General features: G+C 39.7%; 1 protein-coding gene across 3 annotated transcripts in view; it reads left to right on the top strand.

Annotated features, from left to right (window-relative positions):
• Positions 1 to 15,453, top strand: part of LOC113012890 (kazrin) — a 182,402-nt gene that overhangs the window by 2,531 nt on the left and 164,418 nt on the right. For all 3 annotated transcript variants that reach the window (XM_026153314.1, XM_026153316.1, XM_026153315.1), the window contains exon 2: positions 448 to 865. In XM_026153314.1, the coding sequence (XP_026009099.1) occupies positions 790 to 865 (76 nt within the window). In that variant the 5' untranslated portion in view covers positions 448 to 789. The remainder of the gene's footprint in view (positions 1 to 447; positions 866 to 15,453) is intronic.

Raw genomic sequence — 15,453 nt, 5'->3', positions numbered from 1 at the left:
ATAAGTGCAGATTATGAACATGTGCCATATCATTCTTCATCATTTTTATGCATTTTACATTCAGTGCATCTCAACTTAACACTTCTCAACAGTTAGATTAAAGAGAAGCAGTTGAAAAAAAAAAAAAAGGCTACATTTCACTGTGTGTTATACTTGTATAACTATGCATGTGACAAATAAAGAACCTTGAACCTTGAACCAGTTATGTAGACAGAGGGAATCAAAGCCATGGAAAGTCTCAAGTAGCAGCAGCTACAGAATAATGTAAAAACCAGTTACACACACATGCACACACATGCACACATAGTCATCTCTGTTCTTGCTTTCGTCAGGGGAGAGAGTCTGCCTTCTCTCTGCAGCAGGGTTCTCCTTCTCATTGCTCTCTCTGACTCTCTCTCTCTCTTGCTTTGTTCATGCTGTGTTTGCTATGCTCTCTGTCTGAAGCAGCGCCACACTAGAGCCCTAATGAGCAGGCTGAGAGCAACCCAACGCAGATCTCCTATCAGCCGAAGAGCAGCAGCAACTCTGACGGCATCTGAGGCAACAAGACGCGGAACTGATCTGCAGTCAGCAGGGAGGCAGCTGTAGAAAGCAAATGACATCCCAGGAAAAGGCGTGGGAGAGGTTGTGAAGTGTCTTCAAAGGCAAATTAGCAGTCAATTGAGAGACTGGAGAGGAGAGGATTGGTCCAGTGTGATCGCTAACCTTCCACACTCCGAGGCAGACTCTCACTCCACTTTTCTCTTCTTGAGCCGAAGGACCTCGCCACTTCACCGGAGGAGCCCAGCCATGGAGGAGATGCTCACCTGCAGCCGAAGCCCTTTCTCCCAGGTGTTTGGGCGTCAGGGTCAGCTCATGCAAGCCAGTGAGTGCAAACATCAACACTAAATTATCTTGTGCATCCTGTTTGATTCTGATTGACTGTTGCAGTGTTTAAATAATGCATGGACGCACTGTTCATTTATATTCGGTAAGCTTTTTGAAAGTAGCCTATTCTGAAAAATTAATAAATAAAAATACAGCAACGCGGTTATGCAAAATTAAGGTGTTTAGGGAGGCAACATTTCAAAATGTGCGTCCTACTTTTGCAATTAGGAAATCGTTTTTTAATGTAACTTTGTTTCGACGCTTCGAGTGCAATTAATCCTTCAGTTCCTTCAACATATTTAATCATGTTATCGAGGGTATTAATATTTTTGCCTCCACACAGTTTTGTAATTATATATATACATATATATATATATTTTTTTTTCTTAATATATATATTATAAAGTATATGGAGTCCTTTGGAGTGTAAAGCAGTTGGCCAGAGTGTGTTACTGTTGATAGACTGTGATGCTCCTTTCACACACACACACACATGAGCAATGTCATGTGTGAAGATGCGTGTGCTCCGACTTGTGCGTGTGAGAGGTGGGTATGTGGGATTGAAGCTCACTTTTTCATGGGTGCAATCCTTTGATCTCCGTCTGGTTGAACATGCCACAGGTCTAAAAAGAAAAAAGAACGAGATCAGCCGCAGAAAATTCAGCTCATTAATTGAACACAACAGCACGAGCAGCTGTAAAATAGTAGCAAATGGAATAACTGAGCAATAACTCCTTATTTTTTTTTATCCAGCCAGAGTAGCGTCACTGTAAACCTTTAGGACATTTTACCTTATTGACAAAATGCATTTACAATATGAGGTTTCTGAGTAAATGAGTCCAGATTGTAGTTGTTTAAACAATTATTCCTATATTCAGTTGATATTTTTCTGCCTCCATACATACATTTGGGTTTTGCGATCAAACCTCACAGTGTGACAAAACCTGCCTCGGCTGAACTGTTGCAAAGTGTCACGTAATCCCCAGAACAGAAAATGGAAGCCTTTGGCCTTAAGAGACCTGAGCAGAGAGTTTTGAGTTCTCACAGGTTTGCTGCAGATTGAACTGGGCGCATATACATCCTCTGTGGTGCAGAAATATTATTTTAAAACAGGAGCGCTGGCTTTTTCTTTTTGCGTGTGTGTGTTTAGTTGAGCTGTACCCTTTCGGGTTTTGTCTTCTCCTTCATCAGGAAATCGTGTCTTGTTTTTAAGATGCTGTTTAGCAGTAGGAACAAAAGTCGTCTGTCCCATCATTGGAAATGTTCTGTGATGGCACACTGTACAATGTAAACTTTTTTTAATAGAACTACTCCTTGTATTTTATAATAGCTGCTTCTTGGAGTCCTAAGTGGTAATTAGGAGGATTGGATAGGTTTTTCTGATTTGAAAGACTGAAATGATTACTCACTTAGGTGCTCATCCAGGCATTGTGAATAACACAGCAGGCAGTGTTAACGCAGTGGAAAATCAAGGGAAAAAGACATGACTGGTTAAACGTTTAGAGGCATTTCAGGGTTTCTTTGTGCAATTTGTTTCCGTTCTATTACTTACTGAAACATATCCACATTTGTTATTCAGCCTATGTTGTATATTTATTATACATAAGCCCGGCCGAATAATAACTTCAAGTCAAACTGTGACGCTTTCCCCCAGTGCCTACTTATCAGTCACAGGATAGGTGAGAGCGCCGGGTGCATTAAACCTAAATGCCACTCTCTGGTTGTGAAGATGACATTATCATTGCATGTGTTGTGATGAATTACAGCCTGTCTTGCGCTACCCCAAGTTATCTATGCTCTTTGAAGCTCGTGCTGCATGTCTGCGATTTCGGATGTGAGAGAGGGAAGGGAAGGGAAGGGAAGGGGGAGGTGGAAGGAGGAGGAGGAGGGGACGGGTGGGGAGAGGGGCAAGAAAGTGAGCAGGCTGCAAATTGTGTGAATAAGAGATGGCTGTTTTAATCTATTTTTAGCAACAACCTTACATACTGTTGCACAGCTGTTGGAAGGCTAATCCACAGTGGCGCTGGCTTGCAATATCGGAACAGTAATTATAGGGGGATTTTATTTTTTTTTTGTTATCTTTGGCTGTCACCCATCATTGGATCAGGAGTCCCTCAGCTATATGTAAAGGCCTGTTTGAATTGCAGAGAGAAAATCCATTCCATGAGTGTTGCACATGCCCAAAGACTTGAATATTAACAACCTTCTGGTGGTACCAGAGCAGAATAAACAGTTTTCTCATGAATCATATTCACGTGGCACTGCCAGGTGCGTAATCCTGCAATAAATTCTCTTATTCCCCACTGGTGGTGTGATTTGGGTTGTGTTCAGTTTTGTGACGTGTTGTCAAAAAAAATGAAATTAAATAAATAAAATCCTTCAGCAGCCGATGCTCCCATTTGTTCGGGGAGCGTGACAACAGATTTTTGGCTTTTGAATAGTTGAATTACTCTGGGAAAGTTTATTTCTTACGTCAGTGACTTTCCAAGGTTAAACCAGTCAAGGTAGAGCACCGCTACCCATTAAATTAGGTGTGTGTGCTGTCAGATGCATTCTTTGCTTTTTGTTACTTTAATTGAAGTTAAAAGACTTGTTTCCCTTGAGGAGAACAAAGAAAAAAGACAATTCTGACCTGTTTTAGACACCAATAAGACCCTACAGAAGCTCAAAAATGATTTGAAGCCTCCCGGCTGTTGCTGCGTAGGAACCAACATTCATGTTGTTTTTTTCATGTCCCACATTGTTTCTCAGCCCCAATTCCTTTCTAACCCCTGTCAGGTCGGAAGTAAATCGCCGTGTAAAACGATTAATGTCCAACACTAAATTTGACTACACTGGCTTCCCCCTGCTGAGCATTTCTTTATTTGTTGATTCGGGCTTTGTCGTGTTTGAAGCTGGAATAATACCGTAAGTAAATTGCCTTCTCTGAGACCATTTCGAGCTGAGGCTCTGTGAAAATGAAAATAAAAATGGAACACAGTCATTTGCAAATCATATAAACCCTCATATTGAAAAGGGTAGAAATGGAAAGTTGAAAAATATTATCGTTGATGGAAAAATCTCTTCTTCATTTGGGAAAAAAAACCCAACAAAATGTTGCGACTGAGGTGTTTTTAGAAACTCTGCTGCGCCACGTCTTCTTTTAACAGTATTATCTTTTAGCTTTAGGGAACTCAGGGGAGCAATTGGTGAAGTTTTAAAAGTGAAATGTTTTCCTATTCTTGCTTGATATTGGATTTCAGCTGCTCAGCAGTTTTAACTTTTTGTTTCATAATGTGCCAAGTGTTTTCACTGGGTGACAGGTCACGACTGCAGGAAACTGAGGTAACTGTGGTTGTTGTGCTGCATGACATCACGTGGCTAAAAAAAACATGCATTCCCTTATTGTTTGGGCTAAATGGTGCCTTCAAGGCCGTAGGAGTTACCCTCCTTCCCATCACAGTTTTTGAGCTATTCATCGATAACTCGGGCTCTCGGTTGTTCATGAGTACCAAAAAGACTTTCAGCTTTTTGGACCACATGAGTTTTCCAAGTCACCTCAGCCCACTCAACCCAGTCAATGTGCTTTTGTTTTTAATTTCCATGTTAGAGTTTTCACTTGGCAAATGTGTAAAAGTGTTTCCAGAATTGTCTCTGAGGCCATGCAGTGCTGCCTGAGGGCCATTCACTGGTAGTTTTTAGCCTCGGCCTTGTACGGAGGCTATTCTCCTGATTTTCTAAATCTGTCAATGATATTATAGAAACATTATTCCTAAACTGCTGAACTATTTCACGCAGTCGTAGATTTTGTTTTTTGTTGTTGAAACATTTATCTCCATTAAAAGTGACATGGAAGACTTTCCCAACTTAAACATTGGCGCAGAGTATGTTTTCAGTTTTTTGGCAAAGTTGGAAGCACTGTTTCCTTTCTTGCCTGTCACTTTACCCTTGAATATCTTCCTAATACCTCAATAAACCGTTGGTAAATCCCCGCTCAGGAGAGGTGGACGTGATTTGAAATTTTAATACATGACCACTGCAGGTGCAGAACATATTTTGGTCTTCTTTGAAGTGATTAATTCCTCTCCTTCTTCCACTTGTGTTATGGTTCCAGCTCACTCACAGATTCCTCACACCTCCTTACCCGGTGGGCTTTCCTGCAGTTAGAGATTAGCTTCATGCTGCTGGTGTTGCTAATCATGTAGACGGAGTCACTTTGCAAGAGGTTTGCTGGTGCAGTCTGTGTGTGCACTCAGCTAGGTAACTTTTTTTTCTTTTTGCACATGGTGAGTCTTGGATTTGGGCTGTTTCAATGTATTTAGTTTACTCATAAAGGAAACCCCTTGATCGGTCAGCTCTTTGCACCAACACGCTCCATCTGCTGTCATTTTGATGTGCGATGAAAGAAAAATCACACAGAACAAACGTGATGAGTCATACAGTTTTCACATGAGCAGAAAATAATTGATGTACTGACAGTGACCACACAATCATGACTCTGCAGGACTTTTGATTTGACTTTGCCATGTGTTTTCAGATTTACCTTGCAGATTTAATTAGAGCAGTGGATGAAGTGTTCAATATTGATCCCTCTGAGGTATTGTGCAGTGCATTGTTTTTTGGATTTAAGGTACTGTATTCTGCTGCATTCACCTTGTGCTATTTTGCATAACGTTTTTGGAATATCTTGTGTAGTGTATACGGAACATAAACGGCGATTATCTCACAAGGTTTAACGTCTAATCTCAAGCCTGCAGCAGTTTAAAAACTAAATACAAAAATAGAGGTATACATCACAGGGGAAATCATTATGTAACACGCCTCCACATACTTTTTTGTCTAGGTTGCGTATTGACTGGTCAAATACAGATGAGCACAGGTCATTCGTCTGCACCGCTGGGCAGACTTATCTTCAGATGGCCATGATATTGGCATCCGGGAAGCTAAATCACAGCAGGGCATCTGAATCACATGTGACTGTGCTCACTTATCCATGCAGAAGACCGATGAACTGTGCAAGTACTTCTTTTTTGAGAAATAATATCCATGTTGGCCTATTTGAAACACTATAACCTTTTCCTCAGTCGCAGCAAAACATGTTGCATGAAGTTGTTTTGGGAATCGTTCTCATAGCAGACATCCACCTTCTGAGTTTATTATTCAGAAGCCAGTGCTCGCAGAGGAAAAATGCTGTCAGTGCAGTCATTTTAGTTTAAGCGGCAGACCATGGCACACCTGGTACATCCTGAAAAATTTATAATGCACACATCCCTAGCTGTTCCTGTGCTTATAGAACTGGCATCCCCAGCTTTTATTAGCCCTGGGATAAATCAGAACGCTGCCAGAGGAGCCTGATTGAAAACAGAGTTAGGGTCAGCAGGCTCTTTCTTGGCACATCTTATCCTGTAGTGTACCCCAATTCCAACATAAAGTTTGTGTCAGCACAGCCTGTCACACACAGAGGTGATCGTGAATGCAGATTGCATATGTTTAAAACTGTTGTGTTATTTTTCCCCCTTATCGTTTTTCACAGGAGTCAGATTTAGAAGCAGCAAGCGGGGGGAAAAAAAACAACAAAAAAACCCATAAACCTGTAGTCTGGCGATATTTATCTACAGGAGAATGACAGCCTAAACAGAGAGCATGTTTGATGCTGTGAAGATGTGATGCAGAAAGTGTGGAAAGTGCTGCAGTATAATGAAGCCGTACCATACAAGCGCCCTCAAGGACATGGTGCTGTGATGTGATCTGTACTTTGGAGCTTCATACAGAAGTCACAGTTAATACAGTCTGTAATATTTAGCTTCTCCTTCGGCTGCTCCACTCATAACTGTTGGAGTACTGGGATACATTTTAGCAGAAAGTCAATAGAAATGTAAATGCACAGATTAAATCCTGAGCTATTTAGATATGAAGCTTGAACTTGTAATTTTTTAAAAGCCAGTAAAGCATATGATATAATGCCCTATACATGTGTTAAAGGGATATATTAAGTAGAGAATAATATTTTTTCTGTAGTAATATGCTAAAGTATAGCTAATATGTAGAAAATGAATTGTTTTGAATTTGTTTTGTCTGCATTTACTTGAAAAAAAAAGTTAAAAAAATTAATTGTACCAGTAACAGAAAGCACAAAGTGTAACAACCACTTTTTTTCTTCAGAGAGATAGCTCATTTATTTACTTATTTATTTTTTGAACTATTTTTTAAATGTATTTTTTTAAAGAACCATCCTTGGAAGAAGAAAAAATGCTGCCAAATCATCTTAGTAAAATCTGCACAGTCAAATGTATCTGCTGTGTTAAAGTGCTGGCAGAAATCTCAGAGCTACTTATCCAGATTTAAGAAATGAAAACAAAACTCTGTGCTATTATCTTTCTGTTTGTGTTTTGAGGAAGCCAATTTTGCTCTAAACATTGTGCTATTTTATCGGCAGCCACAAGCAGCCACTGAACCAAATAGCCTGCTTTAAAATGGGTATGAGAGGGCAGGCTAACCAAACACAAATGAGAGGAAATAGGCTGTGCAATTGAAAACATTTCCACTGTAGGAAAAAAGAGAGAGAAAAACAAACAAAGAAACAAACCTAAAACTCAAGTAAGGAAATCTCTTACTACAAAAATATGGGTAAGAGGAGAAGATGAAGAGATTTTGAAGCTAACACAGAAGGAGCGCTAACGGTTAGCTGCCAAGGGCTCTTGAGATTACTATACTGAACTACAGAGGAAAGCAATACACATAAGCAATGTTCCCTCTAATTGTGCACTGCTGGCACGCGTTGCGCACAAATTTTTTTTTAAACCTGAATTGAAATTAAAATGAAAACTTTAACAATTCAGTTTTGCAGTGTTAGTCAGTAAGTGACTGGCTGCTCCCGTATGGGATTAGAACGATGCTACCTTATCCCATAGTCCAGCCAATGATGCGATTCACATTCGTATATACGCAGCTAATCAACGTCGTTGACAGGCTAACAGCGTCCTTATGTGCCGACACCGGTGTTTTAGCTAGCAAAGCGGCGTGGCTGATGTGGAGCGAAGCCACGTTAATGACAACGTGTACAACCATTGGAGATGTGAGCAGGACAGATGGAACATTTGATGGAAAAAGTGTGGACTTTATACCAGTTTTTAGGAGTGACGGCAGTGTTTTGAGATGTAAGAGATTTGCGACGTTTAGCGCAAATCTTGTGTAGTTAGTGTGTAGTGTAGTCAATAGTTTTGTTGTGTGTGTCAGAACAATGAGGCGACTGCTGAATGTTACAGGTGTTACAGCAGTGATACATCTCCTGTTGTCAGGCCTGCTATTTAAAAAAACGCCTTGCCTGCATTTTTAGGTAAACAGCTGCAAAAAACTTTGTTGTTTGCAAAACTCAGTTACTTTTTTGAAGAAGTAACTATATAATTAATTGCCCAACGTTGGTCATTATATTCTGTATTTTGCAGACAGAGAGTTACAGGACTCTCCCAGACCACAGACTCATACTCATAATACAAGTCAGAGCTTTATGAAAAAAAAACAAAAGAAACTTGTGTTTTCAAAATTGGAGTTCAAGTTATTTTTACTTCCAATAGTGTTAACATGCTACACAGGTCATGAACAAGATTTTTTTGTTTTGTTTTTTTAAATTTTCATTGTAAGTGGGCTAAAATAGTTAATTAAAAGTAGTCTAACATAAATGTAAATGCTGTAATTTTATTATTTTACTAAACCATGTAACTCGGATGGATTCGATGCTGGCGTGACCACAGTGCACACGTCTGTTGCTGCTCACAGTGGTCCAAGGGACCGCTCAGGGAGTTTGTGTGTTTGCTCAAACACATGAAAAATTAGAGGGAACATTGGCTGCTTTAAGGTACAGGGGCTTTATTTACCATTACCAAATGTTAATGCTAATGTTTGTGGTTGATTAATTGAACAGTGCAACAGTAGGCAGTTTAGTTCATGCGTGCTAAACAATTGCATGCTAGTTTGTGTGAGTCTTGCTTAACTTGGATGGAAAACGCAACAGTTTCTCAACATTTCGCACCAACTTAAAAGTAAAATGTTCACATATAAAAGTGAAAGTACATATATATATTTTAACCTGGCAAACTATGAGGCGGTGTCTGTGCTATTTTGTGCTGTTTTCAAATCTGATAGATGGACACTGTAGAGATGGAGGAGACAGGTGGCAGGCTGCAGACTGTGCATCACATGTGTTTGAAAGAAGGAGCTTGACAAGTTTATAAACTGATAAATGCTGCCATTTTCTGCTGGTGTGTGATGAAACACGTGTAGTTATTTGTTTTTCAGAGGTGGACTTTGTATATTTGCACAATGAGCAGATACGCTTTTTTTTAAGTAGGACTTATAAAATCTTTAAACAAAGGCACTAATATCATAGGGACTAAGTTATTACTTAATAACATTATAATGGGTCCAGAGGGTTGCTTTAATCTGATTAAATACTGTATCATGTGGGAGCTGATATTAAAAAGATAATGTGTTACTGAATCATTTTAACACATGTGAATGCAGGTAAAGCATTGTTTTGCCTAGTTTTGGGGAATCATTAAAATTTTTAGCTCTTGATTAAGTGTGTGGCATTTTCTGCTTTGCACATTCAGTTACTGAAGCAGCCGCGTGAATGCTCTGTTTGCAGCAGCACAGCCAAGTTAGATTTTGCTGCTGACAGGCATTGCTGACAACAAAATAAACAGTCCGCAGTGAAACTTACTGCAGGGACTTGATTTTTCTTGACATCGGGTGGGGGACAGGTGCACAAAACCAACCATCTGCTCACAGCGGTTCGGAGATCATCCTATGAGCCTGTGGGGTTGCACAGTGGTGGCCACAAGTTGGCAATGTTGGATGTTAGCCAGTAGACGGAAGCCTGCACTCTTATTTTGTACCTCTCTTCTTATTTTGTTTTAATTACAACATTTCTGCAGACTACACATTAAGTTTAATTGCATAGGGATAAATGAGTGCAGACATTAGTTGTATTAATTTACTCGTGGGTTTTTTCCACAGTGTACAATAAGCTGAAGGCACAGTTCACACTGAGAAGCTTAGAATAAAACCTGACATTGTCAGTTAAACTTTATGGAGCTGTATTTAAGGACCAACATTTTCTCCTCTGGCTCCTTGACAGGGCCACTGTAATCCTCACCAAACACAAAGTTGATTATATTTGTAGTTGTGATTGTTTTACAGCTTTTTTCACATGCTTTGGTATTGAGATGACGCTTATTTTTATTTCTTTATTTTTTTGTGATGGTTGCATTTATTAGTATTTTAGTATTTATTTATTTATTGTCATTGTCAAGAACAATGAAATTGCGTTTGGGGCTTCCATACAACCCCAAAAAAAGAAGAAAATAATAAATACCCCTTAAAACCCAAGTGTACATATTTAACCCAGTGTGACTCCAATGCAATAAGACAATCCTTAGCAATAATGTTCGTAGAAATTCAGACAAAGACCTGAGAAACATGACAAAATACAACAATGCAACCCATTCAATATTATTGTACTGTGAGATATGATATCAGATATGATAGTTATCTATTTAAGAAAGAGGGGGGGGCAGGAGGGGGAAGAGAATAAAGATATGATGCACCAATGCAGACCAGTTCATTGCTATTAAGAAGTTGGATATGGTTATTGTCCGTGAGAGGGGGGCAGAAAGTTCAGGAGCCTCACAGCCTGTGGATACAGGCTGTTGGCCAGTCTGGATGTTCTGGCCTGTATAGACCTGTACCTTCTCCCTGAGGGCAGCAGATGGAAAAGGTGGCGCGCAGGGTGATGTTGGTCCCGCAGGATACTGTGCACTTCATTGGCAGGTGGATGATGTGTCAGCAGCAGTAGCAGCTTGATTCGTCTGCCAATCACGTCAATCCTAGTCTGTAATCCTCCACTTTTCTGCTTCTAAATCCTCACTTCAGGCATCTGTGCTCTCCCATCTAGACAATCCATCTCCGCTGAGCTTTCCTCTGTGAAACGAGAGATCATTGATGAGCGATAAAAGCTTAGACTTTAATCCCAAACACATACAGGATTATAGAACGAGTGTTGCACGTTCAAAGTGAAGCAGTAGTTTCTGCAGTGACTATGAAGACACGAAATGAGAAGTTTTCAGGAATAATTATCTGAGAAAATATTCAGCTGACTGAAATGTTGCCAAATAAGTTTTGATGACATTTGACAATTTCAAATATCAATCTAACTCACAAATAGCTGACTTCCACGTTTTCTTGGACACGGTCAGAGCCTGACTGATTTATCGGCAAGCCAGTATTACCGGCCAGTATTGGCTATTTGCTGAAGTAATGTTATAACTACTATTAGTACTAGTAGTTGAAAATCAAAAGGTAAAGAAGGCACTCCTTTCCACGATGTCATCAGTGTTGATTTTGCATAATGTGCCCACCAGGGGGCACTCACAATACAACATCAAACATCAAACTAGAACACGACAACCTGCTGATCTGATCCAAGTAAATAAACTACTAGGCTTACCAGCAGAGATGGGCAGTAACGCATTACAAGTAACGCGTTACTGTAATCCGATTACTTTTTTCAAGTAACGAATAAGTAAGGGATTACTATAGCAAAAAAGGTAATTTGATCTATTAGATCTCAAAGATCTATTGCTTTATTACCTATTCAGGTTGTAAATCTTTTTTTTTTTAAAAATAACTAAGTAACTAATTACTTTTGAAAATAAGTAATCAGTAAAGTAACAGGAATACTTTTGGGGGGAATACTTTTTTCAAGTAACTTGACCAACACTGCTTACCAGATATTAGAATATCGTCCGATATTAAATATATTATCAATAGTGGTATCGGTCTTAATAATCCTATATTGATGAAGCTCTAGACAGAATACAGCATTTTTCCCTCTGATACTTTTTATGTGTGAAATACGTATAGTAAATGAATTCAGGAGTGATTCCTTTTTATAACTCTCCCTACATAAAGGGAGAAAAAAAATCATATTTTGATGTGTTACAGATTAAACTATGAAATTTGAAAGAAGGCCAGTAGCTAGACTGCTTTTGACTCTGACTGTACTGTGCATTCAATAATATACGGTGCCTTTAACAGCTGTGTGCATCTCCCCACATCTATACAAATCCTGAAAAAAGAATGAAGATGGCAAAATGACTGCAGATACATTCTCATGTATGTATGTTTCTTTGTGATTAGCAAGGAAATCTTTATGGATGGCTGAATACTCAATAATGTGTCACTTGCACTTTTTTTTTTTTTGGCTTTTCCTTTTAAATACAGTCAATGGGCTTTATTGTCCAGCTAAGGTTAGAGGAATATGTTTCATTTTTCGGATGTGTCGAGGCTTAACTTCTCACCTTCCACTATAATTATCAGAGGCCCCTGCTGCCTCAGGGAGTAATCTCACTCACGCTGAGGTGTTAGGATTGCACAGCACAGCAGGCTGCAAAACTGCACAGGACTGACTGAGCTGACCCCGACGATTTGTCACACACTAGTCGGTGTTGACTCAAGTGCAAGTTCTGTGACACTGCTCGGAAGGAAACAAACTTTGAAAATATTTCAGTTCAAATATATTTAAATTTGAAAAATGTGAAATGACCAGTTGACTTAAAATCATCCAGATTATTTTATTCACACCGTATTTTCTCTCTCTCCGAAGCCAGAGTGAGATGCACAGACATGACCAACACCTTTGTCCTCAGATAACTTTTCTGAGCAAGTATGTAAATCTAAAAAGAAAAAACCAAAATCAGCATCACCTAAGCACTTCTTCATCTCCATCGTGTCGTTTTAACTGCTGCAGGAAAACTTTAACAAAAGCAGCTTAACCGACAGGACTTGTTAATGCTCTGAAACAATTTTAATCTCATTTAAGTGAACGGTTTCCTTAAATAAAAGCCCCCCTTATGAAACGCACCTTTGATTTTAAACTTAAACACATATCCTGTTGGAGGACTGTCATTATGCATGTAATCCCTGTTGTTTGTGTTGTGGCAGCAGCGGCTTCCAGCCCCCGCAGCTAAATCGACAGGGATGACAGTGAAAGCAAATGGTCTTGTCAAGTGTTATTCATACCGCCCCCTACTCACATTAGACTGCCATCATTTTCACTGACCAACACCTTTGTCGGTACACGCTGTATATTCCATGAATATTAATATTTGTGGGGAGTGAGAATTTATCTTGGAATCTAAATACATAATGCTGTATTATTTATTTAGATACCTGGATTACCCAGCTTCTGTCATCCCTCTTTTTACTTACTAAGGCCCTGCTTTCTTTTTCTGTACTTGTTGAATTTTAGTCTGTGTTTGGATTTATTTGATATTCTTTCTGACATTTTGAATGCTCATGCTTGCCGAGTGTCTCCTTTGGTTTCCTTGGTGTTACCTGTGTTACTCGTTTATTACTTTCCTTTTCTGTCTTGTTTTTCTTTCCTGATTTATTTTAGAAATTGCTTCACAATGCGTGCGTCTTGTTGTTTGCCTTTCTGTCTTTGTGTTACTTCCAGTACTGCAAATTTAACACAGGACCAGTGCCGATCATTACTGACGTTTATACTTCAGAGCAGAGGCTCATTTATGAGATGAATCGTCATCAGTTTGCAAATTCAAAACACACCTTTCACCTTGTCATGTATTTTAAAACTGGGTTTGTGAAGACCTGATATGTAAATGTGCCTGTATGTAAAAAAACTTAGAGTCAACTTCTTTTGTTTAAATGTGCTATAGGATAAACATAAAATAGACATGACAGTCAGCACAAAATGACATAGTGTCTGTTTGAGGTGTAGTTTTTCATTTCCAAAAATAATAATTCATTCAGATAGAAACAGGTATCGACCCTATTGCGCTAGCGTTGATCCAAGCAAACAAACAAAGAACCTTTATTTGTCACATGCACAATTATAGAGTACAACATGTAGTGAAATGCTTGTGTCCGAGCTGCGGACAGGCTGAAGACGTAGCTGCGCCATTCCAGGGCTTGGTTTTTTAGGTCTAGCCAGGAATCTTACTGGATACCGGGTGGGAATCTAACTTGTGACTCCCGCTCCAAAGATGTGTAGTCTTACCAATGCATACCAGTACCAGCGTTGGTACTGATACTGTCGATATTTAGACCGAGCCGCCCACCTCAACCCGCCGCCGTCTCTGATTGTCTCCACCTGAGTCTGATTTCCCTCCTTTGTGACTCACCAGTTGTGTTTGGTTGGCTGCGGTGTCTCTTGCCCCTCTCCTTTCTGTCAGGTTGTCTTTTTGCCCTGTGTTAGGCTACCTCTTGTTCCCTGTGTGTCTTTTTTTGTGTGTTATAATGGCTAATGGGATTCTCTGTATCTGGTTTTTTGTTCTTTTCCAACAGAGAGTTTGCTTTCTGTATATTTTGCCTGCCTCTGCATCCGGCATTTGGGTGCTCTCTCCAGTGCTACGTGACATTACTGATGCTTTTGTTAGCCATTAACTGTTCATGTGAGTTCAGTGAAAGTGCATAGTCCTGTTAGAGAGCAGTATTTTCACAGTGGGAGTATTATTGTCTTAAAAATTCACACAATATAGAGAAAAATGTAGTGCAGCAGAGCACTGTGTTGAAGAAAAAGTTGTAATTTGGATGTGAAATAATGTTTTCTGAGTCAACAGAGGTTTAAACTTTGAACGTCTGCCAGAGGTCTTTACCCTGGGATTCATATTTTAATCATTATTGTCTGTCAGACTCTGCAAACAAATGATCGTCTGTTTTTACATCGAGCACAGGTGAAGATTTGTCTGCCTCCAGGTACTTGTCCTAGATCCAAACTTTGACGGTATTTACAAAGACAGCTTTTGTACTTCAGAGATGCGTTGCGCGCAGGATGCTCTCAGACCACCCAGTATCTGTAAAAACCCTCCGCAAATCTTCTCAAGGCGTACAAGCTAAACAGTTTTGAGTTGACATAGCGGTTAAATCTCATCTAGCCTTCGCTCTGGAATGCGTGGATTGAATCCTTCCTGTTTTTGCAGAGCCTTGTGTTAGCAGCGAGTAAAATCAAAAACAAGCAGACCACAAAGCAACAGACAATGAGGCTTTTCCTTTTAACTTAAGCATCTGTTTATGAGCCAAAACGGCGCATATGAGGCCGTGTTATTAGAGGATGTAGTGAATACACACGCTTTCATCCTGCCTGTCTTTGTGTCCAGTTAGCAGATTATTTTCTTTAGTGCTGAAATCACCTGAAGCTGCCCTTTAATTCCTTCATCTAACAGTTGAAGATGTTGATACAATTGGAGCAGAAAAACAACAGAATGAGGACAGAGAGGAAAGAAGAGAGCGACGAAAGGCTCGGCAGAAACAGAAATGTAAAACTGAGGGGGGTAGATTCTCCGCTGCATGGAGAAATGGGTAGATATGGTGAGCCAGTGCCAGATTTTTATTTCTTTCTTTCTTTTTTTTAGAACATGCACATGCACACAACACACTTTAAGTGCACATCTAACCACCTCCAGGAAACCACATCCCATTTCTGCTTCTCTCCCTTTATTCCACCCATTCCAGCAGTAACAGATATGATTAGTGGAGTTTAATGAGCTCTGCAGAGATGAGCGTTCTGCTTGGTGCTCTGTGCTCCACAGC

The sequence above is a fragment of the Astatotilapia calliptera genome, chromosome 20 (assembly GCF_900246225.1).
Source record: "Astatotilapia calliptera chromosome 20, fAstCal1.2, whole genome shotgun sequence".
Lineage (NCBI taxonomy): Eukaryota > Metazoa > Chordata > Actinopteri > Cichliformes > Cichlidae > Astatotilapia > Astatotilapia calliptera.
This window is presented reverse-complemented; position numbering and strand designations above follow the sequence as displayed.